The sequence below is a fragment of the Cyphomyrmex costatus genome, unplaced genomic scaffold, assembly GCF_001594065.2.
Source record: "Cyphomyrmex costatus isolate MS0001 unplaced genomic scaffold, Ccosl1.0 scaffold733, whole genome shotgun sequence".
Classification (NCBI taxonomy): Eukaryota; Metazoa; Arthropoda; class Insecta; order Hymenoptera; family Formicidae; genus Cyphomyrmex; species Cyphomyrmex costatus.
The window spans coordinates 117236-144345 of NW_017280304.1; the positions used below are offsets into that span (position 1 = coordinate 117236).

At 35.4% G+C, this 27110-nt stretch overlaps 4 protein-coding genes across 5 annotated transcripts; 2 read left to right on the plus strand and 2 right to left on the minus strand.

The window, feature by feature from the left end:
• The first annotated feature begins 408 nt into the window (after positions 1 to 408).
• On the plus strand, positions 409 to 6433 carry Top3alpha (topoisomerase 3-alpha). 2 transcript variants are annotated; one of them, XM_018548580.1, is made up of 12 exons: positions 409 to 643; positions 1378 to 1724; positions 1955 to 2073; positions 2157 to 2503; positions 2568 to 2856; positions 3116 to 3614; positions 4014 to 4353; positions 4444 to 4825; positions 4904 to 5056; positions 5126 to 5339; positions 5523 to 5776; positions 6299 to 6433. In XM_018548580.1, the coding sequence occupies exons 1-12, from the start codon at positions 425 to 427 to the stop codon at positions 6337 to 6339; spliced, it is 3204 nt and encodes a 1067-aa protein (XP_018404082.1). In that variant the 5' UTR covers positions 409 to 424; the 3' UTR covers positions 6340 to 6433. The 2 variants fall into 2 exon arrangements, with proteins under 2 accessions (XP_018404082.1, XP_018404081.1); XM_018548579.1 differs by having other exon boundaries at positions 4444 to 5056.
• Positions 6434 to 9499: 3066 nt separating this feature from the next.
• Cby (beta catenin antagonist chibby) lies at positions 9500 to 10213 on the minus strand. The gene is made up of 3 exons (XM_018548590.1): positions 10030 to 10213; positions 9829 to 9944; positions 9500 to 9589 (listed from the first exon to the last, which is right to left on the minus strand). The coding sequence occupies exons 1-3, from the start codon at positions 10211 to 10213 to the stop codon at positions 9500 to 9502; spliced, it is 390 nt and encodes a 129-aa protein (XP_018404092.1).
• Positions 10214 to 11204: 991 nt separating this feature from the next.
• iPLA2-VIA (calcium-independent phospholipase A2 VIA) lies at positions 11205 to 14827 on the plus strand. The gene is made up of 3 exons (XM_018548582.1): positions 11205 to 11568; positions 12277 to 12367; positions 12546 to 14827. Exons 1-3 carry the CDS (start codon positions 11345 to 11347, stop codon positions 14628 to 14630), a joined length of 2400 nt encoding a protein of 799 aa, XP_018404084.1. The 5' UTR covers positions 11205 to 11344; the 3' UTR covers positions 14631 to 14827.
• A 404-nt stretch (positions 14828 to 15231) lies between these two features.
• Positions 15232 to 26309, minus strand: LOC108780771 (transcription factor SOX-8). The gene is made up of 4 exons (XM_018548584.1): positions 25992 to 26309; positions 18503 to 18680; positions 17374 to 17461; positions 15232 to 16380 (listed from the first exon to the last, which is right to left on the minus strand). Exons 1-4 carry the CDS (start codon positions 26116 to 26118, stop codon positions 15670 to 15672), a joined length of 1104 nt encoding a protein of 367 aa, XP_018404086.1. The 5' UTR covers positions 26119 to 26309; the 3' UTR covers positions 15232 to 15669.
• Positions 26310 to 27110: the final 801 nt, after the last annotated feature.

Sequence of the window (27110 nt, forward strand, 5' to 3'; positions counted from 1 at the left end):
ACCAATAATAGCGAGCGCTCACTCAACTGCTGAGTCCGCTGAATGAGCCCATTGGTTATCGCTCGTCGCGTATCGCTCATCGCGCCTAGTGTGAACTAGACTTAAGTCTTGAAAAGAGTTGATTGCACACGGCACATGTGCACGTATCGATTTATAAACAGAATTTTGGAGTGAAATTTTGTGTTTACGCGTTTTTTACAAGCTGTATATATACAGCTGTGTACAGCTGTGTAAAATTATACAATAGAAAATGGAAGCGGATGTTTATTTCCTGTCGATTTAGTTATTTCGATAACACAACTAGAGCAGTTAAATCCTGAATTGATACATTGTTTACTGTTGCATTTATTAAAAAACGAAATGTTTAAGTAGCAAATTTATAACCTTCGAGGCGGGAAATTGTCAACAATGCCAGAATCATGTAATGGCCTTTTTTAAGTCGTATACCATTGCATTGAATTGTACGATTTATCATAATTTGAAAAACAAAGCCAGCATCTTGTCTAGCAACAATCCTGGTAATGTGTTTTGTTCATTAAGACAATATTGTTCAAAGAGCATCATGAAGGTTCTCAATGTTGCTGAAAAACCTGATGCTGCTAAAAATATTGCTGGTTATTTATCGCATGGAACCAGCAGAAGGGTAAATATTTATTTCTTTATATAAATAGAGTGTTTTCTTTGTAATCATTTTTAATTATCATTTACTTCTCATTATTTAATCACATTTTATCTTGTATCAGTTACAACTTGTTAGAATTATATCATAATGTAACATTTTTGCATTATATTATTCTTTTCTATCTAACTCAGGCCTATCCAATTTGAGCTCCAGAACCAAAATGCAAAACCACTAATGTAAAAAATTCAATGTAAGTAAGATTTTACGAACTGTAAAGCATTTATGAGCATCATTCAGACAAAATCTTATCCATATTGATTTTCTTACATTGATGGTTTTGCATTTTGGCTCAGATCTTGCCATGTTAAATATTAGGTGTAGTAAAAAGAAATCCATTATTTTTCCAATAGATTTCATGCAAAAATAATTTTTTTTTACTACACCTAATATATTATTCAGATTAGGAATCATATTATCATCAAGTTACTATCTTACTTTTTTTACAATTAATTTCATTTGTATATGTATATTTATTCAATATATATTTTTTATTTATATTTAATATAGTTATTATTTATGAATCAAGGGAGCTGTAAAAATATATTATGTCTATTATAGATTAATTTTAATTTTAATTTAATTTATTCTTTATATCTTTTTCTTACAACTAGAGACAGATAAAAAGTAAGTTATATTAAAATTAAAATTAATCTTACTTTGATAGAAACATGTATTAATGATTCTGTTTCTTTTAGAGGGAAGGTTTCTCCAAATACAACAAAATCTTTGAATTTAATGTGCAACTATGGGGTCAAAACTGTCAAATGGTGATGACATCTGTGTCTGGCCACTTATTAGGTCATGAATTTACAGGAGGCTATAACAAATGGCACAGCTGTCATCCATTAAATTTATTTGATGCTACAGTATCTAAACAGTGCTTAGAAGAGAGTCATATAAATATTAAGAAAACCTTGGAGCGAGAAGTACGATCTTGTAATACATTGATTATTTGGACAGATTGTGACAGAGAAGGAGAGAACATAGGTTTTGAGATTATTCAGGTCTGCCAAGCAGTCAAGCCTCATATACATATATATAGGTAATTGATGACAATTTTATCTGTGTTTAACAGAGAAAATTAATCATTAGATACACTCAATGATTCTTTAATATTTGGTTGGTTTTATTAGGTTTAGCAAAAAAATTAAAGACAAGAATCAATCATATAAAGATGACTGAGCTTTCACTGATTAGTTTTCTCTGTTGAATGCGACTATTCTTTATTTTTCACATTTTCAACAAGGTTTATATATCCTTTTAATATTGTAGAGCAAAATTCTCAGAAATTACGAGACCGTCTATTGAAAGAGCTTTGCAAACTTTGACACAGCCAGATAAGGCGATGAGCGATGCTGTAGATGTAAGAAGCGAATTAGATTTACGAATTGGTACTGGTTATATTAAATATTGTTAATTGGAATGATTGTTATAACTTCCGTTATAAACTTCTAATTGGTAAACATATTGATAGGTGCGGCGTTCACGAGATTTCAAACCTTAAGATTGCAGAAAGTGTTTCCCAACACTCTTGGAGATCTGCTTATCAGTTACGGAAGTTGCCAGTTTCCAACGCTTGGATTTGTAGTCGAGAGGTTCCTTGCCATTGATCGCTTTAAGTCCGAACCATACTGGAAACTAAAAGTGATGGACGATCATGAAGGGATATCTGTAGAATTCAGATGGGCCAGGGTAAGATTGTTCGAAAAAGTGCCTTGTCAGATATTTCTGGACATATGCTTGGAACAGCCGGAAGCTACAGTGGAGAAAGTAACATGCAAACCAAAAAGCAAATGGAGACCTCTACCGCTAGATACTGTTGTAAGTAATTAAGTTAAGATATTGCGAGATATTTAACATTTTATTTCAAAAATCATTGATTCAGGAACTGGAAAAGCAAGGCTCTCGTAAGTTACGCATAAACGCAAAGGAGACAATGAGGATAGCGGAAAGATTGTACACCCAAGGTTTTATTAGTTATCCACGCACGGAAACAAATATATTTCCAAAGGAATTGAATCTAAGATCCTTAGTAGAGCAACAAGTAAACAATCAGGAATGGGGTAACTTTGCGGAAAATTTACTGGAATCTGGAATAACTCCCAGACAAGGGAAAAAGAGCGATCAAGCGCATCCTCCTATTCATCCTACGAAGTATACCGACAGTTTGCATGGTTCGTTCATAGTGTTTGTCCTTCCTTTATAGAAATCTATAATATCTGTTGTGTGCGTGCGTGCGTGCGTGCGTGCGTGCGTGCGTGCGTGCGTGCGTGCGTGCGTGCGTGTGTGTGTGTGTGTGTGTGTCCATCTTCAGTAAAAGAATAAAAACTAGTAATTTTTAATATTCAATAATTAATTAATCATCTTTTGATATTAAATTTCTATAAGGGTTTATCGTTAAGGCTACATTAATCAGTTGCAATTTATCAACAGGAAACGAAGCTAAGATCTACGAATTTGTGGTTCGACATTTTTTGGCTTGTCTGTCGAAGAATGCGGAGGGCCGAGAAACAACAATAGAAATTAATATAGCGGGAGAGAAGTTTATGGCTAACGGTCTTGAAATCATAGCAACGAATTATCTTGACGTGTACATATATGAGAAATGGAACAATAAACAGATTCACTTTTACGAGCAGCAGCAAGTTTTCCGACCAACTAGTATTGATATGGTGGAAGAGAAAACTTCAGCACCGAGTTTATTAACTGAGGCTGAGCTGATCGCACTGATGGACAAACACGGTATTGGTACAGACGCTACACATGCTGAGCATATTGATACCATCAAATCCAGGCAATATGTGGGCTTAACGGATACTCAACATTTCATGCCAGGCAAATTGGGAATTGGTTTAGTTATGGGTTATGATAATATGGGCTTCCAAATGTCCAAGCCACATTTGCGTGCGGATCTAGAAAAAGATTTACAACTGTAAGCCAACTTAATATATCATTAGACAATGTCTTATAGCAAATTCGATTAAACGCACGCAGTGCACGCTAGTACACATTAATTAATGTCACATAATTGACGTAAAGATGTGCTTAATATAAATTCTTTCTATTATTTGATCTATTTTTATCAGTTTAATTTTCACTTGTAATTGTTTGATATAAATATAGAAATGGGTTAAAATTCAATCTATTTCTATGCAATTTTAAAACATTTATTTAAAATATTTACACATTTCGTTTTATTTTAGATTAAATTAGTACATAACGATTTTAATATGCACGAGCGTGTACGAGTGCGTCCTAATTCACTATTATTCTGTATGGATATCTGTATAATTATGTGTGTATAATTTTTTTGTATTTTTTATTATTATAGGATATGCCAGCGTCAAAAAGACCCGAATGAAGTATTACAACATCAAATTAATAAATATCGCGAAGTGTTCCAAGTGGCTATAGAACGCGCCAATTTGATAGACGATTCTTTAGCACACTATCTCGACGAAAGACCTCTCCAAACCGAGGGAACACAACTTGCTCCAATGATTACTACTATATTTAAATGTCCAAAATGCGGTTCTGACATGATTTTAAAACAGAGACGACAAGGCAGAGGAAAATATATCACCTGTTTGGGATATCCAGCATGTACCAATGTAATTTGGTTTTCAGAAGCAGTAGAGGATGTGGAAGTTCTAAACGAAACATGCAATCTGGTAAATATAAAATTTTTGCTCGCAGCGTATTTCACATAAATATATTTGTTTTCGTAAATTATTAAATGTATGTACGATTAATATTTTTAGTGTACAGAAAATATACGCAAATTAAAATTCAAATTAGTCAGGAATGTGATACCTTTGTATGGTACCTCTTATACAACTTGTATAGGCTGTGACACTACGTTTAACGAAATGTTAAACATTAAAGAAGATTGTATTAAACAAACTGGAAGAGCGAATTATACTGTTCATAATAATACAAGGGATATATTAAGCTCCGCTTCAAATACATCTCTACCTACCTCAAGTACATCTCAATCACGAAATACCCAGCCAATTTCTAGCAGTACAGAATTTGTACAAAATAACAATATTAGCTTGATCGGAACTTCTGCTACATCCAGAAGACCAAACACGCAAAACCAGAATTCTAATATTTCTCAGCCGAATAGCTCGAATAGGCCAAGTACTATCAATAGAAATACAACATCGGACAATAGAGAAAATCATTTTTCTTGGATTAATTCTGATTTCAACAATCCAGGGAACAGAGCAAATCAATCCACGTTCAGAAATCCTCACAATACGAACAATGTAAAAGATATATGGGGTAATACAGACGATGATGCTGAGATTATGTGTCACTGTCATGAGATTGCAATCCAATTAACAGTTAGAAAAGAGGGACCAAATAAAGGTGAGTGACAATCGCATTTAAATTTGTGATTTGTCGTGTAGTCGCTTTTAATAACATTTACTATTCCAGGACGTCTGTTTTACAAATGTGCTAAACCGCAGGGGAGCGGTTGCAGTTTTTTCTTGTGGGGATCTGACAGCGCCGAATCTAACACAACGAACGAACATTCCTCTTGGGAATCTAGTTGGAATAGAAACAACGATGGTGCTAGCACTTCTAATAACGATTGGGGAAATCCATCTATGAATAATATTATGTGCAATTGTAATCAGCCCGCTCGAAAGTAAGTAAAATTTTCAACCAGAAAGAATGGTAAATTTTTTTTACTGACCACATATTAATGTTAATTAATAATTAATTTGTAAGTTGAAATCTTGATTAGTATTGCCAATTAACAGCTTCGCTCCCAATTAACAGCGTCGCTTCCCTCTTTAATATATGTAAAAATATCTTCATGTTTCCGTAGGTTAACAGTTTACAAAGATGGCCCCAATAAGGGACGGCATTTTTATGGATGTCCCAAGGGTGTAGGTTCCACTTGTAATTTTTTTAAATGGGCAGATGAGAATGATGCTGACGATAATCATACGGATTGGAGCAATTCCACTGCAAGAGGAACAGGAAATAGAGCTCGAAACAAGTTTCCACAAAAAGGTAGTGCTCCTAAAAGACCCAGACCCACCGGAGGCAAGAGAAAGTGTGGAAATTGCGGATTAGAAGGTATAATATTTAAAGAACTTTTTAAATCAATTATACCAGAAGGTTTGCGGGTTATCACCGTGTCTTCATTCTTAATGCTGACGTTTTGGGAATACCGTTCACTTCATCAAGGCGAGGGGTGCACTGATACTAATTTTTTAAATCATGTTTTCTCTTCTGTCTCTCTTAACTTTGTTAAAAATAGATTTTATGTTTTCAATTATATTTGTCATCATATCTAAATTATATTTTTACTATATTCTTTTTCCAATTAAGAATTTCATATTTATCAAGACAATGAAATTTATGTTACAAGTAGTTGGTCAAGGACAGAAAAATACAGAGAATTTTCGAACACACTAATAATTATATATGTATTATAACCGATATATTTTAAACATTGATAATGACTTGATCGGAGTCGAATTGTTTGTTTTGTATTTTTTTTTTAAATTAAACGAATTTATTAGGCTCGTAGCCCTTCTTCTGTATCATTATTTATATTTTTACGTTATACATTTTTCATTTTGTACTTTTTTGCAGGTCATACGAAGAAGAAATGTCCGAATAACGCGATGGACTGACGAATGAATTTTTTTCAATACAATATTGTAAATAATGTACAGTTTGTAATTATTAATCGTTTAATGTTGTTTTATAGTTCATATCTTAGTAAGCGGCGCAAATAATAATATTTAATAAATTAAATGACAATTCGTTTGTAATGAAAGAAATTGTTTTTTTTTTTTAGTGTCTTTAAGTTTTCTTTTTGCGAGTGAATTGTGGTTGTTGCGTTAATTGTAAAAAATTAATATCATTGTTAATAATTACCATTATATGTTTCTATTAGCGTTCTGCTATAATATTGATAAACTTATTAAATATACATGTATACTTTTTGTTTCTCAGAAATTATCTTTTTAACTTTTTAAGAGCCGATTGTTCCATCTTTCGGTAAAGTTTACTTGTTGGTAAATCCGCGCACGTGATTGGATAAACCTTGTTATTTACCTAATAGGTAAACTTTACTAGAAGATGAAACAATCGGCTTTAAAAGGCATAATATAAAAAAAATTATCGTATCTAAAAAGTAAAAATATATCAAACTTTTAACAAATTGTTGATTGGAGGTTGTATTCCTCTTATTTTTGTTTTTGCACTAAAAATTTATTTTTACGTAAAAATGAGAATAAGAGGAAACGGCAGTATTGTAACTTTCAAACTTGATAACTCAATATAAGTACTAATTAAAAAAAATACTCTATTAATAGTGTTTTGAAAAACTCACGAGGTCAGCTATGTATTACATTCTGGAACAAAAAAATCGATGTGACCTTAAGCAGGCCTTGCCTAAAACATTTTTCTCAAAACCGTTTCTGAACTTTTTGAGGATCCTATCATACTTATGACATATCTCTATATTGTTAAAATATTTTAAAGTGCTCGATTGATCGCACTCAATACGCTTTAAAGAATTTGTAATGAGATTTTAAAATTGTTCTTTGTGGCTTATCTAAGGCCTGTCTTTTTAGCTCAATATTTTGTATCATTTATTTCTCTTTCTTTTTTCTTTGTGGAGAGAAAAAGAGGAAAGGTGAATTGTGCAAGTTCAGCTGAAAATAAGAGACCACTAGTGTAAAAAAGCAAGATGGGAATATTTATTGCAGCGAAGGACAGATTTCTTGACCACTATTCTAGATCGATAAGATAAGAGTGTACAATGTGCAGTTGCATTAAGTTGCATCAGACGAGTCATCATTGCAAGTACGGACATAAAGTATTTGAAAGTTTTTGACGAAATCGACTCTTCACATTTGATAAATATTTTGCGAAAGCCGTTAAAAAAAGAAAAGAAAAAAAAGGATGGATGAACAAGGTAAGGTAGTGGAAGACATAATGTATGTAATGATGAATGTTTTGGAGGATGTGCGACGGGAAATAAAAATAGAAATGGAGAAACTAAAAGTCGAAATAAGGTGCAAGGAAAAAGACTGGATAGAGGAAAGAAATAGATTAAAGGAAAGAATAAAGAAATTAGAAGTAAAATGCGAAGGGTGTAATAAGATTAAAAACAATAGGATAGGACAGTTAAAAGAAGGAGGGGAAGAGATGGATAGTAAAACAGAAGATATGGGAAGGGATAGGAGAATGGAGGTGATGAAAGGAATAGTTTAGAAATTCCAGAAAAATGTAGAAGCAATGCAAGAAAAGGGAGAGAAAAATAATACGAAAGATTCATCGATCTCCATTACTACTCCAAGTATATCCCAACTACAAAGTACTCAGCCAGCTTCTATTAGTACAAAGTCTGTTCGAAATAACAACGATGTCGATCTGATCGGAACTCCTAGCACGTCCGGAAGATATGCGCAAAACCAAAATTCAAATATTTTTCAGTTGAATGAATCAAATAATTTAAATTCTGTTAACAGCGATACAGTATCGGAGAATACAAAAAATCATACATCCTCCATTAATTTCAGTGATTTCATCAATTTAGTAAAAAAAATTAAATCGATCTGCGTTCAATGATTCTCGTAACGCTAACCATACAACTAATACATATGATAATGTTGATAATAATGCTAAGATTATGTGCAATTGCAAAAAGCCTGCAGTTCAAAAAACTGAAAAATATGGACCAAATAAAGGTAAGTGGCAATCATATATAAATATAATTTATCGCGTAAGTTCCTTCAGATAATATTTGTAATTCCAGAACGTCTATATTGCGTATGTAATGAAAAGATTTGCAACTTTTTGAAATGGGAAAATGAGGATAGCGCAAAATGTCGAGGTAATGCAGGGAGGAAACGTTCATTGGTATCTAGTTCGAACAAAAATAACGATAGTAACTTTCCTCGGGCTAGTACTTCAAATGACAATAGGGAAAATCCATCCACGAATGTTATATGTCACTGTAATCAGCCTGCTTATAAGTGAGTAAAATTTCAGAACAAACTTTTTATGATAAACAATACATAACGTCAATAATTAATTAATGAATCAAAGTCATAATGTCGCGAATTAGCAGCTTCATTTATATATCTAATACAAAAATTATTTTGCGTGTTTCTTTAGGTATCTTTCATATGAAGGACTACAGTTTTACATATGTTCCAAGGAAATATACAGTAAAAATTCCTCTTGCAAATTTTCGAAGGTGGTAGCTGAGGAGGATACATATTCTCAAAATGACAATATCTTCAAAAAACCTAAATTTACCAGAAAAAAATTACCTTAAGAGAAAATGCGGAATTTAAGGAAAAGAAGGTACAATGGAGAAGAAAGTGTAAAGAATTGATCTTTTTTGTTATTTTTTTTCTCTTTATATTTCTTTGATTAATTTTTGTTAATAATAACATTTTTATTGTTCTTAATTATAACTATCATGATATTTAAATTAGATTATATTTTATATTTTGCATTATTCTTTTATAGGCCACATGAGACACAAATGTCCAAAAGTGGTCTCTTTCGCACGTTATGTCTCTCATAAGTTGCATCAAGGAATTTTTTCCAAAATAGTAATGTAAATAATATACAGTGTATAACAATTAGAGTTATAAAAAGCTTAGTTAGAATAGAAAGTGCTAAACATGGTTTTTATCTGTAAAAGTGGACTTTCGTCTTGTAACTCTTTTACAAGTATTAAGGCTTCTATTGAAAAGAAATTGTTTGATAATCAGTTACTTTATAGTTTCTATTTATATCCTAGTAAACAAGAAACAAATATTTAATAGATCAAACGACAACTCGTTTGTTAAGAGAAAAATTTTTTAATTTCTCTAATTCTTCCTTTTGTGAGTGAACTTCAGCAGTTGTTTGTGTTAACTGTAAAAGATTAACATAAAATGTAACTATCGATTCGTTATATGTTTTTATTAACGTTCTGCTTTTGATAAGCTTTTTCTTTATAAACATATGTACTTTACTTTATATACATATAAATATATACACATACACACACACACACACACACACATACACACGCACACACAAATATATATCTATATGTATTATTATTATATATTATTTACTTTTTAAAAGATGCAATATAAAAAAAAGATTACCATGTCTAAAAGTACATCAAACTTTAGTTTTAACAGATTATTCTCTTCCTCCAGTCGTCTCACTTCTTTTTTTAATTTTTCATTCTCTTTGAAAGTTCCTCCGACCTTACCAGACTCTAGAGCAAATTAATTAGATATTTTTTTAAATTATTTGAAATAAAAGTGCAAAAGTTTCTGTTCGGTAAATGGAACGTTATTCACCTGGAATCCACAGACCATCCTCAAAAACAGCTTCCTGATCTCCAAGGCGGAGGCGTATTGGACCCACTTCTGGGCCGAGTTCTTTCTCTATCCGTTTAGGACTTAAATTTTTATTTGCTAGGAAAATGGACGCCTTCCTAGTTGGCGTCTTCTTGGGAGAAAACTTATTGAAGAATAAGGGCATCACTAAATGGTTTTTAAGTCTAGCATAAACAAGTACAGTATCTAGTCATTACAAAAAAGAATGATGGAATGCGGTAATCACTGTCTTACGTCATAAATATTTTATAAGATATTAAACAATATTTTTTATATATCTATTATTTTTAAGTTTCTTTTTACACAGTTGAAACTACTGAACGAAACGTGAAACGCGTCATGTTTGTTTATCGTACCGTTGTCTAGGCAATCCTTTTGAATTAAAAATGGAAGGGTGGACTATCGACTATCAAAGAATCGATTATCTTTCCGATAAGTATTCAATTCGATTAATTTCAAGAATTCTCCAGCCAGAATTCTGATTCGCGTTGCTTGTATTTTTTGCACTCAACGTTTTTTGCTTTCTCTTTCTTTAACATCTGAATATATATTTATCCAAAATTAATATTTCATTTTAAGATTTAAAATTATATATTTTACAATTTTTCATGAAATATTTTTGAAAATAAATATGTTCGGGAAATTAAACTTTTTAGATATCTCTTTCTTATAATATTTGTACATTCTTAAAGTATTTTTATAAAACATTTTAAGGCAATATTTTAAAATATTTTTTACAAATGTTTACAAAATATTAAAAAAAATAATTTACATAAATATTTCATGTTGTGGCAGGCTTGTTCTTTTTAGCGGAACTTTTTGTACGATTCACCTTTTCTCTTTTTTTTTTCATATTGAGAAGATAAAGATAAAAGATAAAATGTGCAAAAACAACTAAACGGTTCAATTAATAAGAACAATCCTTTTGATTTGGGTACTTGGCATCTTTACCGCCGGAGGTCTCTCAGCTCGCCGTGGTTTTATTTAGGTATATATACCAAGTACAGAAACTACTCGGTTAACGTTAACCTTGATTCCCTACCTGTCATATTAGCCATACTGTTACCGTATCATTCACCTGAGGAAATAACGTAAATGGTGAAACGTGACGAGACAGAACAAGACAGAGTGCAAAGTACGGGCGAATTGTCATGCTGTGTCTCTGCGACACAATGAGTAACGGGAAGTTGTGTAACGTTTTCGCGCGGTAGAGACAACCGCGTTTCATTCCTGTTTGCTTCAGTTCGCTCGTCTCGTCGTCAGCGCCGGTATCATCATGGCCTGGCTCGGCACGATCGCAAACAACGTTCTGCGGAACATTGTCTTCTCGGACACGCCGCCAAACGTCGTCCAGGAGGTACGGCCGGAACATTACAGTAATCGGCATATACACTCCCGTGAGGACGGCATTGTTCTCTACGGGCCTGGCGGTAAGAATCAGGATAAATACGAGATCGTCCTGCACAGGCCATGCACGGAGACCTTACATCAAGCATACAGGTATACCTTATTATTGACTTATTATTTTGGCATAAAAGAATATTACAAATGTTATTTATTTTGTAAATTTTTTTTGAAATATATATAAATACATGTAGAAAAATATCATTCTATTATTAAAAAAGTGATAAAGTGTTTATTGTCAGTTTCCTCTTTTTTTTTCTTTTTAAGTAATGGTTATCTTTAATAAAAATATTTTCTTGAGAATAATCTTAAAAAATATACTTATTTTACAAATTTTACAAAAACTGATTATGTACTCAAAACAAGAAATTTTCTTTTCTTGTATACAAATTTTATTGAAGAAGCGATTGTATAAATGAGTAAATCTGAGATTTATTTTTAGTAATTTTGATTGAAATATTTTAACCTTATTAGGACATAGAATAAATTTTGAATGAATTGATTAATGCTTGTAATGAAGACGCTTGTGATAGATTTGTGGATATACCAACTTATAAAAAGATTTGAAAAAGTAAATTATATTTAAATACAGTAGCATTTTTTGTATGTAATTATAATTATTGTTTTCTTGGAAGTAATCATTACCATTTAAGTTGATAACGCTCACAAAAAAAATATTTGCCTTGAGTTTATCTACTGGTGGTAGAATATTTGTATTTCCTATTATCTATTATTTTTCTATTGATTTTTATTAAATTTTTGAGACTTGGATATCTGTATAACTTATAAATATTTTGTTTTCAGTCTATTTCGGTCAGAAACTCTAGATGGTGCGGAGACACGATTCTTAATATATAAAGACAAAGTCCCTGTACTTGTACAGATAGTGCATGAGGTAATAAGAGTTTTCATATTTTATCTATATCTATATATAATGTATTTTAAAGAAATTATAATCCTATATATTATATATCTTTATCTTTCATATATAATTTAAAAATGATTTGTTATTTTTAAAACATTTTATATTAATTTATAATTGATAATAATTAATCTTATTCTTTTTTTTTAAGATGTACAATATTGGAAAAATTCAAAAACTCTGTGACACACTGGTAGAACACCCAACATGGACTCTAGCACATTTAGCAGCTTACTTTGCCATCCATGATGCATTTATGCACGCAATTGTCAACAGTCAGCTCAATAGCGGTGACTCAGAAACTGGTATTTCGCCCCTGCAAGTTGCTGTACAGACTAATAATCTGCGCACCGTCGAGATGCTGATAGCAGCGAAGAGTTCGTTGGAACATCTGGATCATAATGCGAACACAGTTTATCATTACGCAGCTACATCCACCAAAGAGATCATTCTTGCTTTAGGTTCGGGTCTTCCAAACAGTTTGAATAGTCGTAATAGCAATGGTCACACCCCTATACATGTCGCGTGTCTAAACGATAAGCCCGAATGCGTAAAAGCGCTTCTACTGATCGGTGCCGACGTGAACATACCCGCTTCCGAGGGCCAGCCCTCTAATCCCGGTTATGTTGGCGATTTCTTACACAACAAGCCGAACGTGCTTCACGCAGAGGACATGAAGTTCGGTGGCACACCATTGCACTGGTCACGTAGTCGCGAAGTGATTACGGCGCTGATCGACACCAACTGCGACATCGACGCGCTCAATTTCGACGGGCGTACTGCTCTGCATATAATGGTGATGCGCAAACGGCTGCCCTGCGTGGTCGCCCTGCTGAGTCATATGGCATCCGTCAACATTGTCGATAACGACGGTAATACGCCGCTGCATCTTGCGGTCGAGGCAGAGACACCGGCTATTGTACAGGCACTCATCGGCTTCGGCTCCGACGTTGACGCGCGGAACTGGAAGGCGGAAACGCCTAGACACAAAGCGAACGTTGATACTACCGAAGGTAACAAGATAATCTACCTGTTGCATGCTGTAGGTGCGCAAAGATGTCCATCAGAGATGAAAGATTGTCATCTCGGCTGCAAGCATGACGAAAATTACACCGGTATTGCGCCATCGGAACCACCACAGTATGTACCGCGCACGATTCTCGATCAGATGCTTCACGTATCTGGTATGGAGAAGATGGCCGAACATGGAAATAATAAACGGATCAAGGGTGGTAGATTACTTTGTCTCGATGGTGGCGGCATTCGGGGACTAGTGCTTATACAGACGCTGCTGGAGATCGAATCGGTGCTGCGCAAACCTGTGGTGCAGTGCTTTGATTGGATAGCCGGCACGTCTACTGGCGGTATCCTGGCACTCGGCCTCGCCGCGGGTAAGTCTCTACGGGAATGTCAGGCTCTCTATTTTCGCATCAAGGAGAACGCCTTCGTGGGTTCGCGACCTTACAATAGTGAAGGTCTGGAGAAGGTGTTGAAGGAGTGTCTTGGCGCCCATACCGTCATGGCGGATATCCAGAAACCAAAAATAATGATTACAGGTGTACTCGCCGATCGTAAGCCCGTAGATCTTCATTTATTCCGAAACTACGAGGCACCTAGTGTAATCTTGAATTTACCGGAGAATGGAATGTTCAAGTCGACATTATCGCCGCAGGAGCAGTTACTTTGGAAAGCAGCGAGGGCCACCGGCGCGGCGCCATCGTATTTTCGGGCGTTTGGCCGTTTCCTGGATGGCGGTCTGATTGCTAACAATCCTACTCTAGATGCCATGACTGAGATCCACGAATATAATTTGGCGCTGAAGGCTACTAATCGCGAGAACAAAGTGATACCACTGTCGTTGGTGGTCTCCCTCGGCACGGGACTCATACCGACTACCTACACCTTGAATGAGATCGACGTTTTTCGACCGGACAGCCTCTGGGGCACCGCCAAGCTTGCGTTCGGTATTTCAGCGTTGGGCACGTTATTGGTCGATCAAGCGACAGCCAGCGACGGTCGCGTGGTCGATCGCGCTCGCACCTGGTGCTCTATGATCGGCGTACCGTACTACAGATTCAATCCACAGCTGTCGACAGAAGTCGCCATGGACGAAAAGAGCGACGAAATACTGGTGCATATGATCTGGAACGCGAAAGCATTCATGCACGCGAATCGAAACGTGGTGCAGGAATTGGCAACTATTATCGGACGCGACTCCAGTTTAGAAAAGGATTAAGAAGAAAGATTAAGGAATATCCACCGTCGAAAAAAAGTACCTGGTTGTAGAATCATTCTTACGCGCACATACACGTTCACGTTCGATGTAATTAGCAACGATTTACCGCTGGTTCGGTTAATGATTACATAATTAACCTAGCAATTATCTCGTTATATATACATAGCATATTATAGTTACTTCTTCACCGGTACTTGCCGCCAATATCTCGACAAATGTGATATTAGATTGCCTTTTTTCCGTTTGCTCATTATAGGTAGATAGATTTGTATGAGACGCTTGAATGTTTCTCTTCTTTTCGTATTTCTTCTTTTCCTTCTTTTTATAATTTTAACTCAGTCATGATTAAATTTTTCTCCTAGTCACTAGAAATCTTGTGGAATGATATATTCAGTTAATATATACATTATTATAATTTTTTATGTAATTTATAAATCTGCTCGTAAGTTCTGCGTTTAAAACATTTTCTAGTTTTTCTTTTTTTTTTGGTAGTCTCGCAAAACTTAAACATCATGCATTAAACTTTATCACTCAAGAGTGTTTAGATAGATTTGTTTTATTTGTCACAGAGTTTACAGAAAAGAATAAATTAAAAAAAAAATTACAAGGCGATCGAATAATATATCTCGCTTAGTAAAACAAAGTTAACCAATTTAATGTTACCAATTTATTGTTAAGTACAACAACCGCTATTATTTAAGTACTTTACAGTTTCATTAAGCGCACGATATCCGATTAAATTGAATCTTGCTTGATTCTAACGATCGTCTACGCTCGAAATTTATCAAGCGCACACACATCCATGCATACATACACACATCGCTCCAAAATTCTTGCATAATATCAAGATTTAAGTAAAACACAATTTACAGTCAGAATGGAGGATGACACGATCTTGGTTTTATTTATCAGAAATATTGTCGTAATTGGCAAGAGAACGATTTTATTTTATTCAATATGCACCGTGTAATCTTATTCGGTCTTGTGAAAATCTTCAAGAATTGTCTCGTGTCGCCTCCTATATCTTTCTGTTCACAATCTATCGAGGTCCCATGTAGTACGGTGGTTGCGCCATGGACGCCGAAATGTAAGGGTAAAAAGAGGGATGTGTCGACACACTCTGCGGCTGGTAGTCGTTCTCTTCGCCGTGCACGGTGTACCCCTCCGCGGTAGGGTAGTATTGTCCATGTACACAAGTGTAGGATGCCTTCGCGGCGGCTGCGGCTACGGCCGCACCGCTGCTCATTTCCGCGGAGTACTTAAGACCATCCGGATATCCTTTGGCTTCTGGATACTTGGGTAGATCATAAGGTTTGGCCTGCAGATCTGGATACTTGGTCGCCGCCGACTCATGATGGTGATGGTATTTGGTACCGACCATCTCGTGGTGATACTTGGTGCCGGTCATCTCGTGATGGTACTTAGCTACTTCGTGGCATTTTGCCTCGGTATAGCTTCTAGCTGTCGTCTCGTACGTTGACTTGTTAGGATGATCGACGACGGGATACTTGGCGACTGTCTCGTTGACCCAGACTGGTCGAGCTAAGTCGTAAGCGCTAGACTTCGGTTCGTGATAGGCTGTCGGTCGATCGTACGCCTTCACACCAGCGTCCGGATATAGGCGGGTGTAGGTGCAATCAGAGGAACTGGCTGAGGAGTCGAGGGAGGTCCCCGGCGATGGAAGTCCACCCCTGTGCACGATAATACCCATCTGATCGTCCGATTTCGGCTTCCTACGACGAGGTTGATACTGTGAACGATACATTGTATTTGAATTAGTCACTTCAAGATGCGTCTCGCTGGAATCATATTACAAGTAGTGAAAAATTGTATATAAATTTTCTTTTTTTGTGCTGTATATTAAATATTAAAATACTTTGTGTAATTTTCTGATGTAACCCAATATAATTGCAGCGAAGAATGAATGAATTTTTAGAATTAAATTAATTGATTAATTAATACATGATAAATGGATACAAAAATATAATGACGTGTAAAAAATTTACATTAAAAAAATTTTAAGGTTGTTTTGTGTCTTGTTCTATATCTCTGTTTTGTATTTTGATTATCGCGTTTTTCTTTTCATTAATTTACTCTTTCCATTTTTCGTTTAATGCTATATATTTTTTAATTTAGGTACCTTTAGACATCCTTTTACACGTCTAGTTCTGTTTTTCATGTACATTATATCTGCATTTGTATAAGTGTCAATTTAATACTATAAATATCAAATCGACGTAATATAGTGTCAAATTTGTTTTAGTATACAAGTAGGAGCAGTGGTGACTTAATTTAGGTTAAACATGACACTAAATTTAACAATATGCTTGAAACCGGTAAAAGCTCCGCTTTTTTCCGCATCCCGTTCGCCGCGTCTCATCATCGCTGCTCGACTTTCTCGCCTCGCATGGAGCGGCGACACGGATGGCTTCATCGCAGTGAATTCATTTCCCCTTCTCGTAAATCATCGCCGACGCGCGGCGCGGTGGGATTCAAATCGCTCGGGTGATCGAGCCTCGATTAACCACTTGAGCACTCGGAAAGACGAATGCGCGTTTTGCACGCGCTAATTCGTTCCGCCATCTCGCGCGAATCGGTCCGCACGATCGCGAACTGGTTATGCGATTTCGTAACGCACGAGATACATACTTCATATTATTTCTAATGATGCGCGATTAAGACGCGAATGCGTAATTCCGCTGCGGCTGTATGTCGTCAATCGGTTAATTTGGCGGTCATTTACCTTGTAGTGCGGATGCTGCTTTTTGTGTGCGTTCCGCAGTCTCTCGGCTTCCTCGATGAACGGCTGTTTCTCGCCATCGCTCAGGATCCTGCGACAAAATATAATTCGCAATCTCCGATATTGTTATTTAACGTGAGGAATATCTGCGCCCAAGAATCGAACTTTGCGCACGGAAAAGATAGAGTTTTATTGAAATATATATTAAAAAATTTAGCGATTTCTTTTAAAGAATTTTTTAATTATAAGTGTGATTATACGATAAGTAAGAAGTAAAGTCTTCAAGCTGGATCTTAAGTGCTTAGATAATTTAGTGTAAATTTATATTCTACATTAGTAGTTATTTAAATTGCGTGTTGAAACGATTTTTCGGTCCTGAAACGCAATTGAACTACTGTAATAATATCACAAATTAAATTAACTAACAATTTCATAGTTCGATGCTCATGCATCTTAGAAAAATCTGAATGATACGTAAATAAAATAACATTTAGCTAAATACTGATCTCAAAATAATTATTTCCATTTTTTTTCAACACTACCTATCTCATGCTCTTAAAATTGCTATACATAATTATTTTAATAATTCAACAAAATTATTTTTAAATCTATGTCTATTTAATTTTTTTTAGATTGAACCAAATCATTCTTTCCGTGCAGAATAGATGAATTGATTTGATTTAAAAAAAAATGATTTATTAATATTAATATTCTTCCGTTTGATTCTTCTACTTTTAGGAGAAAGCTTTATTTGTTCTTTAGATAATCATAGATTAGAATAATCAATTTTCAAAAAGCGTTTTGAAGTATTATTGTATGTTTACAGCTACGAAACATATTTATAGAACTTCAGAATTATATTTTGGTTTGTAGACAATAACGATGTACATTGAGAAATAAAAATTCGAGAAGAATAAATTAATACACGTACATATGTATATATAAAACTGAAGTATCTTTTACTTACTCCTGTTACAGATTAATCTTATCATATGTATGTGTGTATAAAATGAAAGGTACGATAATTTAAAGCAAAGACCTTAAAATCACTCTGTAACAAAATACAAATTACGACTCTATATCCCACTCTACGACAGACCCACAAAGTTAGATCTGGTCAAAGCTAGATTACCTCCATAACTTTCCCAGCGTCTTCGACAGCTCAGCATTGTGCAATTGCGGATATTGGTCAGCTAATCTTCGCCTTGCCGCCTGCGCCCACACCATGAAGGCGTTCATCGGCCGTTTCACGTGGGCGCTTCTTCGTCCGCCGGCGCGCGAAGTCACCGGAAGTAGTGTCCAATCGTACCCTGTAAGTATGCAGCATATAATGGGACTCGTAATCTATATACAATTTCCGAAATATTTTTGGAAGAAACAAATTACTCTGACGAGTATCATTATATACGCTAGAAAAAAAATTATATCAAATTCGATAAATTTATTTGATTTAATTTAAATTTAATAACTTATTTATAACTTTGTTAGCCTAATATAAGCTTCAATAAAAACATGTGAATTTTAGATAATCTTTCGATAGTCAATGGAGAAAAATTCGACTTTATTTCTCGGTGTTTTTTCTCGTCGTTTCATACAATATCTGTATCTGATTTAATTTAAAATCAGTTTGTCTTGATATATTTTATTTCATCATAAGGAAAGCGCAACTACGAAAAGTACGTTATAAACGGCACGTGATAACGGAATTGTTTGGCTCTTGTCGTCCTTGCATAAGCACCGGAAGTAGTCCTGTCCGTGCAATCGGATTGTAAGGGAATATAATACGAGATAAAACTACACCTGTATCCTCGTGGCTCGTGCGGCCGATTCGACCAACATTTGTTAGCGCTATCTCGCTTCCCTTCTTCTGTCTCTTTTTTATTTAACTTCTTTATAAAGAACACGATAGGACTTTTACGACCTGGAAATCGTACAAGGAGATAGAGGAAGAAAAAAAAGAAAGAGAGAGAGAGAGAGAGAGAGAGGGGGAGGGAGAACGAGCAGCATGCTCTTTTTATTGTTCTCTCGTGATTCCTTCACATTATAAGAAATTAATTATTATTACTATCCAACAGTCATTTTTTCTCAAATGCAAATAGCTAATTGAAATCTCGGATTGCTCGAGATTCCGTATATACAATTTTCAGTAAAGAAAAAACTATTCCTTATTAGAAAGATGACCATAAGTATCATTAACCTATGAATATATGGTATGCGATCGAGGAAAATTAAGAAATAAAAAATGCATGTACCGATTTTGTGAATACCGAGTTTTCTAATTTGAATTGAACATTAATTTTAACCAGAAAAATATTAACTTTGAATAATTTTCTACTTTGCATCTACATTTCTTTTATCGTCTATCTTACATTTAGAAAATTCGATTGAATTAAATTTCGGGCGTAACAGATCAGTGAATATGATAGTATCGAAGTTTATATATTACAAAGCACAGCCCTACTTATGTGGTTGAGACGTTAAGTGACGTAAGTGCTCCGGATTACCGAAAATTCCGCGCCGCTTAATAAGGATTCAGCTCCGGATGTGGATTCCTATATTTTACTTCGTGGGAAAAGAGCTCGTAGCAAGCTCGAGGTCGTAAAACCTTGTCTCCCTTCGAACAAATGTATACCGACTTATGTAAATCTGTCCTGTGCCCTCACTGTGGTCTCCTAAATCTTAATTCCCCAGTTCGAAAGAGCGCAGTCTGGTTCAAATTGGTGAAGGCAGATTTAGAGGAATGAGGAAGAGCTTGGTATGTAAGGCGGTAATTAGGTCGGTTCGGAAATTGCGTAATATCCCGTGTATATAAGATTGATGAAATTGACTTTAGAGCTAGCAATTAAAATCTCGTCTTACAACATATCCTTTTCTTCATGCGACTGAAAATTACTTATGTCCCTTTCTACTGTCGATTAACTTTAATCTTAGTTATTATTTATTTTTTACTTAATTCTAAAGAATTAGAAAAAGATCAAATAAAGGCTAAATTAAAGCGAGATTAAAATCTACATTAGTAGAATCGAGTATTAGAGACACATTCAGAATTAGAACCATTTTGATATTTTATGTAAAGATTAACAAAAATTAAAAAAATTATTCTTAACAAATGAATATATATATATATATATATATATATATATATAATATATATTTATTCTCTCTTCCGTCTCAATATCTTGTACTACTTTAACAATATTAATATAATTATATGTTAAAAAAGATGAAAAGAAAGAAGAGAGCATTATACGTGCAGGAATTAAAAATATGAGATTGAGGAAAGAGCTTAAATCTCAGTTTAACTACATTGAATTACTTTTGTGTTTTTAATCACCATTAAGCACTCAGGGATCGAGTCAACAAGGGTAAACGGGGGAAAGACGGTGCACGTGACGAAGCGTCAACCCGGGAGGCTGGTGGGAGCTAATTACCGTGGGTCCACGGTCCACTGACGCGGCACTTGTGTCGGCGCCTTTCAGCATCTGGGAGAGGTCCTTCGTCAACGCCTGCACCGATAGCCGCGGCCGAAATACAATTTTACACGGAAACGCGGAAGGGCTTTGCGAGGAACGCGACGGGAATAGAGAAAATTTCGCGCGAACCGAGCGTACGTGGTAAATTAGGCGTGTAGAAGGCCTTAGTTAAGACGGCCCCTTTTTGAGGCTTAATAAGTGACTATATAGGTGAACCTCCTCAGTCGCTGGAGCCTTACATAGAAAGGCAAAAAGAAACATTTTTTTTCTTTGCATTCCATGTCTTTTTAATAAAGGACTTTGCGTTAAAATTTATATGTAAAAAAATTGAATTCAGAAAATTAAAATAAGTTAGTTTTCACATATAATGTGCTTGTTTGGTAATCAAAAAATATCAAACGCAATGCTTAATAATAAATACTTTTTAAATTATAATGTTATCAAAGGTGGTTCACAAAGCATAAGTTTTGTACCTTTAATCATAGCTCAAAAATTATTGGGTCTATGTCCGTAACGTCTTTTGTTCACCATTACATTATAAATTAAACTATATAAAATCAAACTGATTTCTAGGATTAAGTTTAATATTTAATAATCCAGGACCGTATCATTATTAATTTTCTGTACAATTAATAGTACGATATCCTTTAAAAAAATAAGTAAAAATATGTCTTGCAAATAAAACTTAGAAAATAACTGTTCATCTGAAGATTGTTATATTCGTCTAAAGATAAAGCGGGGATTAGCAATACAACGAGGCTTTATCTCAAAGTGACGTTAACATATTTGTTATTGGTGAATTAATCGATCTCTGGCATCGAAATACAGCCTTATACTCGGCGATTAAATGATAAATCCTAAATCGCGAAATATGAGAGAGTCGTTCGCCAGATCGCGCTTAATTTTAGGCTCTTCCACCACTTCCTCCCCTTTCGATTTAACGTAATGACTAATTAGCGTAACGACTTGGTGAATCGGCGGATCGGATCGAGTGACCGAGAACCGCTCGTTTTTTTTTTCAGGATCGTGAATGGCTTTTGAGTAGCGAGATCAGGGCCGTAGTTAGCGCGCCCGTGCTACAATAGGCGGGTTGTGCGGTCTGGTGAATGAACCGGTGTGCTCGGACGTCAATGGCGACCTGTCGTCTGACTCTTGCTACATTAACTCCTTTACAAATCCGCCTGTTACAAATCCTACCGCCTTTAACGAGGCCCTCTTAAACGCTTCGACACCTCGTCCCGTCGATGTTTGATATCGCGGCTTGTCGCCACGTGCCCGACGATCCTCGACTCGCGCCGCGCACTGTTCGATCTCATGTTGCGACGAGTATTCGCGTGATACTAATGTGAAACGATCAGTGAAACGAGTGCATTTATTTAGTATTGATTGAGACGAGACAATCAAAATTTAATCCTTCGCCAGCAATTAAAGTCTTTAACACTAGGAAGCTCGAGACACAGTCAATTTGACTATTCGTGAAATTCAAACTGCTACGACTGTTGCTTTCTGCTACGAACTTTGCTTTCATATATGATAATATCCTCTTGTGACTTTTCATCATCTTCCATATTTTTAACTTTGGTAAAAAAAATTTCAATCGTATTAGGTGGCTGAATTTTTATTAAATTGTCTACCTATAGAAGAAGACTAAGACAATGATTTTGACTCTTTGCTAAATTCAAACTGTTACGACTTTTGTAAACTTTGCTTCCACGTGATATCCTTTTGTGGCTTTTTATCATTTGTCATGTATGTTCTTAATTATACATTTTTTAATTATATATATAAAATAATAAAGATCTTTAAAAAAATATACGTCAAAAATGTGTAAAAAGATATCGAGTTACATTCTTCTAACTGATAACAGTAAAAACTCGTTGTTAAAACTTCGACAAGTGTAGGTATATCAGAATTAAAAAAAATTTTTATATATAAAATCAACAAATAAAAAATGTGCATTATTTCTCGAAGACTCTTACTGCTGACGAAAGAGTTAAAATTCACGTTGGCGATGGAAGATTAAATACGACTAATTAAAAAGTCTGTATTTTAATACATCGATCGCTCTGATGATCCTTAGTGATCGGTGCTGAAATTTTTTAAAACGTTTGTAAAAAGTAATTTATCTGATATAAAATTTTGAATGCCATAAACACTATAGCTACATAACAGTGTAAAATAAAAAATTAGCGCTCATTAACATACAACTACGAAGTCTTATTTAATGCATAGAAAGAAAAGTTTTGCTAAAGTATTTAAAAATTTAAGTAGATATGTAAAACACATCGATAAACGAAATAATTTGCATAATTTCATAACTTTGTTGCAAAACCAGGAGATATAACTGTCCGAGACACGTTGGCGCTTCGCGCATGACAGAGTAATTTCGACACCTGTATTTTCGTCGAGTGGACACTTTGTAGCAAAATGTATTGCTTAGCACCGGTGGATCAAATATTTATTCGTGGTGCAGACGCGGGCTTGTCTCTTCTCAAGTTATATGATAAACTATTTAGATTATACATTCCTGCGTGCGATGTTCACGAACGACTCGCGCGTGCCATCAGTTTTTCAACTTCTACCATCGACGGATTCAAGTGTCCGTCACTCTGCTGTCGTTTCTAGCACTGTCTAATCTAACTAAACATATCTCAAATTTAATCTTAAAACGGGAGCGTGTCATGATTCGCGGCATCGCTCTTCGAGTGGATCGGTTATCGTCGAAATACACTCTAAAATCCTCTTGGAAATTTTCCTAGAAATTTAATTTAAAGAGTACAGTATCTGAATAAATTTGTAAAGATCACGAAAAAAGTTTTTATAATGAACGATTCGAGAAATACCAACTCTTTGGTATCACTTTTGTATCTGAATATCGTGTAAAAATATTGCATAAAAATCATACAAAAAATTTTATTTTTAATCTAAATGCTAGGCATTAAAGAATATAACAATAATAAGCAAATATATGGTATATGTATCTTTATTAATAAAAAGGTAATAGTATTCCTGGTAGAAATATACGCACTTTTCCTAGATATCTAATTATTATCTAATATTACTATATTCTCATTAGTTGTAGCAACATTGTATAGAAAATGGACAAGATTTGATAGAGTTTTATTCAGTAACTAAAGCAATTTTCCTGGTAAAAGCATGTACAATTCGCGTAAGCATTTACTCAGTTATTATTTAGTATTAATAAATTATTATTAATTAAAATTTTGAGTAGTCCATTTATTGTTCCGTTATTATTTGTTTAGTAAATGGATTCATATATATTTTGCATATTTTTTGTGCGTAATAATTACAGGCAAAGTGTTACATTTTAATTAGAGTTCTAAGTTACTTCTCACTATAGACAGAGACAACTGTCCGCAGTAACTGCTAAAAAATGAATGATATTTCTATCAGGGGGATATAAAGTAAAAAAAAACCCCCGAGTATGCCATAATGAGAGTGGCATCGAAGGGCTGATACAGTCTGATATACGTATATCTCGCATCTAGACTAAACTAGAATAGCCAGACTCAAGAAAAGAGCGATGGCGACGAGTCCGCGACTCTTCCTTCTAATCCGCTACATCGACCAGACCCCATTAATCCTCGTAATTATTCGCGTCGCGATTGTCCGACATCGCGGACAGAATTAGTCCGGTAGAGATATCATCCTCAGGCGATTTCCACCTGTCTGTTCGTCCGGGGTTCCGCCGCTCCCTGGCGATGATCGCGTGCCCATATCTCTGGCGAAACTCCGTATAGTCGCAGAGATCCGAGTCTCGACGCGCGCCGTAAATCATGGGCCCTGCGCCCCCTCCCGCAGTGATCTTTCAGATTTAATTCGGTACTAACATAATTAGCGGCGGTGGCAGGCGCGCACGCCTCGTCTCGCTCTGCTCGCAGCACCTGCCGTGGCCCTCGCGAGTTTTCCCCTCCCTCGGAGAAATATGTATATAGCTGAGGATCGTTCTCGCGAGGAGACGATCCTCTCGGGCTATATTTCTCCGTCTCGTCCGACTCCGCTCCGCCGCGTCGTTGCCGCTTTTCGCTCTTTCTCCGCCTTGTTCGTCGGGTTCCACCCCTGCTTTCCGCTTTCTACTCTCGCGAATATCGCCCGGATAAATCGGCGTACGGCCAAATGGAGATGAGAACGGTGCCGGCTGACGACGCGGGCTTTCAGCGCCAATTACCAAGTCGCCTTGCCTCCCTAAATGACTCGATAAAGACTGCAACGAAAAGGAACGAGGCGACGAATGGACACGCGCATTTCACGTGCTATTTCGGATGATATATTTTTTCATTTGCCAATTTTCATTTGCAGTTTATTTCGCTATCATATCCGATATCGCATTCAAGTGTGTTACACTAATGTAAATCATTTTTCAATATATTTTGTAAATATTTTATTATTTTTTTAACGTCTCTTTTTGACGGTACGTGCTCTTTACATTCTTTAAAAATTCATAACAAAACAGATAATAAATATTTATTATAAATTTATACAGACAAAAACTAATAATCAATTTTTTATCAAGTGTCGACCAATTTTAAAGAGCGATATTTCGTAGTATTTGTTTTTTATTTATTGCCATAATTTTTCCTTGCGTGGAATTAGCTGAGGTATGTAATTGACTTATTTTGATAGTCCAATAAAATTATTTTCAGCTCTTCGTCTAGCGTAAAAAAATTTTAGATCTTTCGACAAAATCGTTCTTTCTATCATATTTATACATCATTGTCATTTAATTGTCATTATTTTTCAAGATGTTGCTCATTATGAAACTGTTACTATACTCTCATTGTCATAAATTTTTTTAATGCATTTATGTTACATGATTGTATGTTAAAGTTGTTAATTTATCAAAAAGTAACTAAACTAGTTCAAATAATTAACAATTAATACAAATTGAAAAAAGGAGTAATGGAAAGTTGATAGAGCAATTAACAATTGTATTACTTGTATTAATTAAAGGATGACCCTAAAAAGGTGATTTAATGTAAATTGAAATGTCTGGACAACTTAACTGATTGAAATACAAATAATATGAAATTGTTAATTGCACTGTCAACTTGCTGAGCTCATTTTTTCAATTTTCATTGATTATTAATTTATGTTACATGATTATATGCTAAGTTATAAAATGCATACCTTGTAGTAATTTGCCTACGGCATCGTCCAAGGAATTATTGTTGCCATGCTCGTTGCTGGAAGAGCTAGCTTTATTCTCCAATGACTCCAATGATGGCAAGCCGTTATTATTATGATGGGACTCCATTTTTATTTCCGTTAAACGTAAAAGACACTCTCACTGATGGCCGTCGATGCCCACGATCACCAAAAGCTTTTTTTTTCATAGATGACAAAGATTTATAAACTTAAAAATGTACTTGATACACGAACGTCAAAAATATCATTTAAATAACCATCGAGAAATCAAATGGCAAATTTCGACGAGACGTAAAATGCATCTCGTGGATATAAGTCGCAGATAAGAGAGTTTCTCGGTAAGAAATCTCCGTCGCAGGAAGAGAGAGGAGCTCGATAATTAATCGAGGGTTATCATAGCGCGATTTATCGGGTCGGATAGGTCGCCAAATCTTCTTTATGGCTACTTAGTCGACCTCATGTGACCGTATCCGTATCGAATATATTTTTTTTTTCTTATCCTGATTGATTAAACCGATTCCCGCGAACTCGTAGATCACTCAGAGATTCACTTCGTTATCAGCTCCGAGAAATATTAAAACGGAAACCGATGCGACGGAACGCGATGCGCTGAGAGAAAAAGAGGGATACACTCTTCGGAAATCCCTCGTACTCTGCAGCTTCTCGACTTATCTTTCAATGGATCCTTTCTCGAGGATTCCGTGTCCTTCTCGCGTTCGAGGCCGAGACGGCTCAAAAGTCGTCGTGGGGTACGTTACTTCGAGGGATGCCACATCGAACGGGAGAAGATTCGTCCTGGTCGACCTTGAGGTCATCGAGTCGTGTCATAGTTCGATCACGGCGTCTCTTTATCGTTGCTTCTTTCTTTCTTTATCTTGTTATCGGTTATCGAAAGACGAGAGGTAATGTAAATTGGGACGCCGTGTCGTCCTTTATCCGATTTCTACTTCGAGACATCGAATGGATACCCGAGATCGGGAGACGCGACGGCGCGGCGGTACTGGCGAATCAGGTAAACTCCGATGGCCGACTGATCGGCTGAGAGGAGAGACGCGACGATGGACCCGATGGATTCAGGGAGGCGAAGAAAGCCGTCCGCAC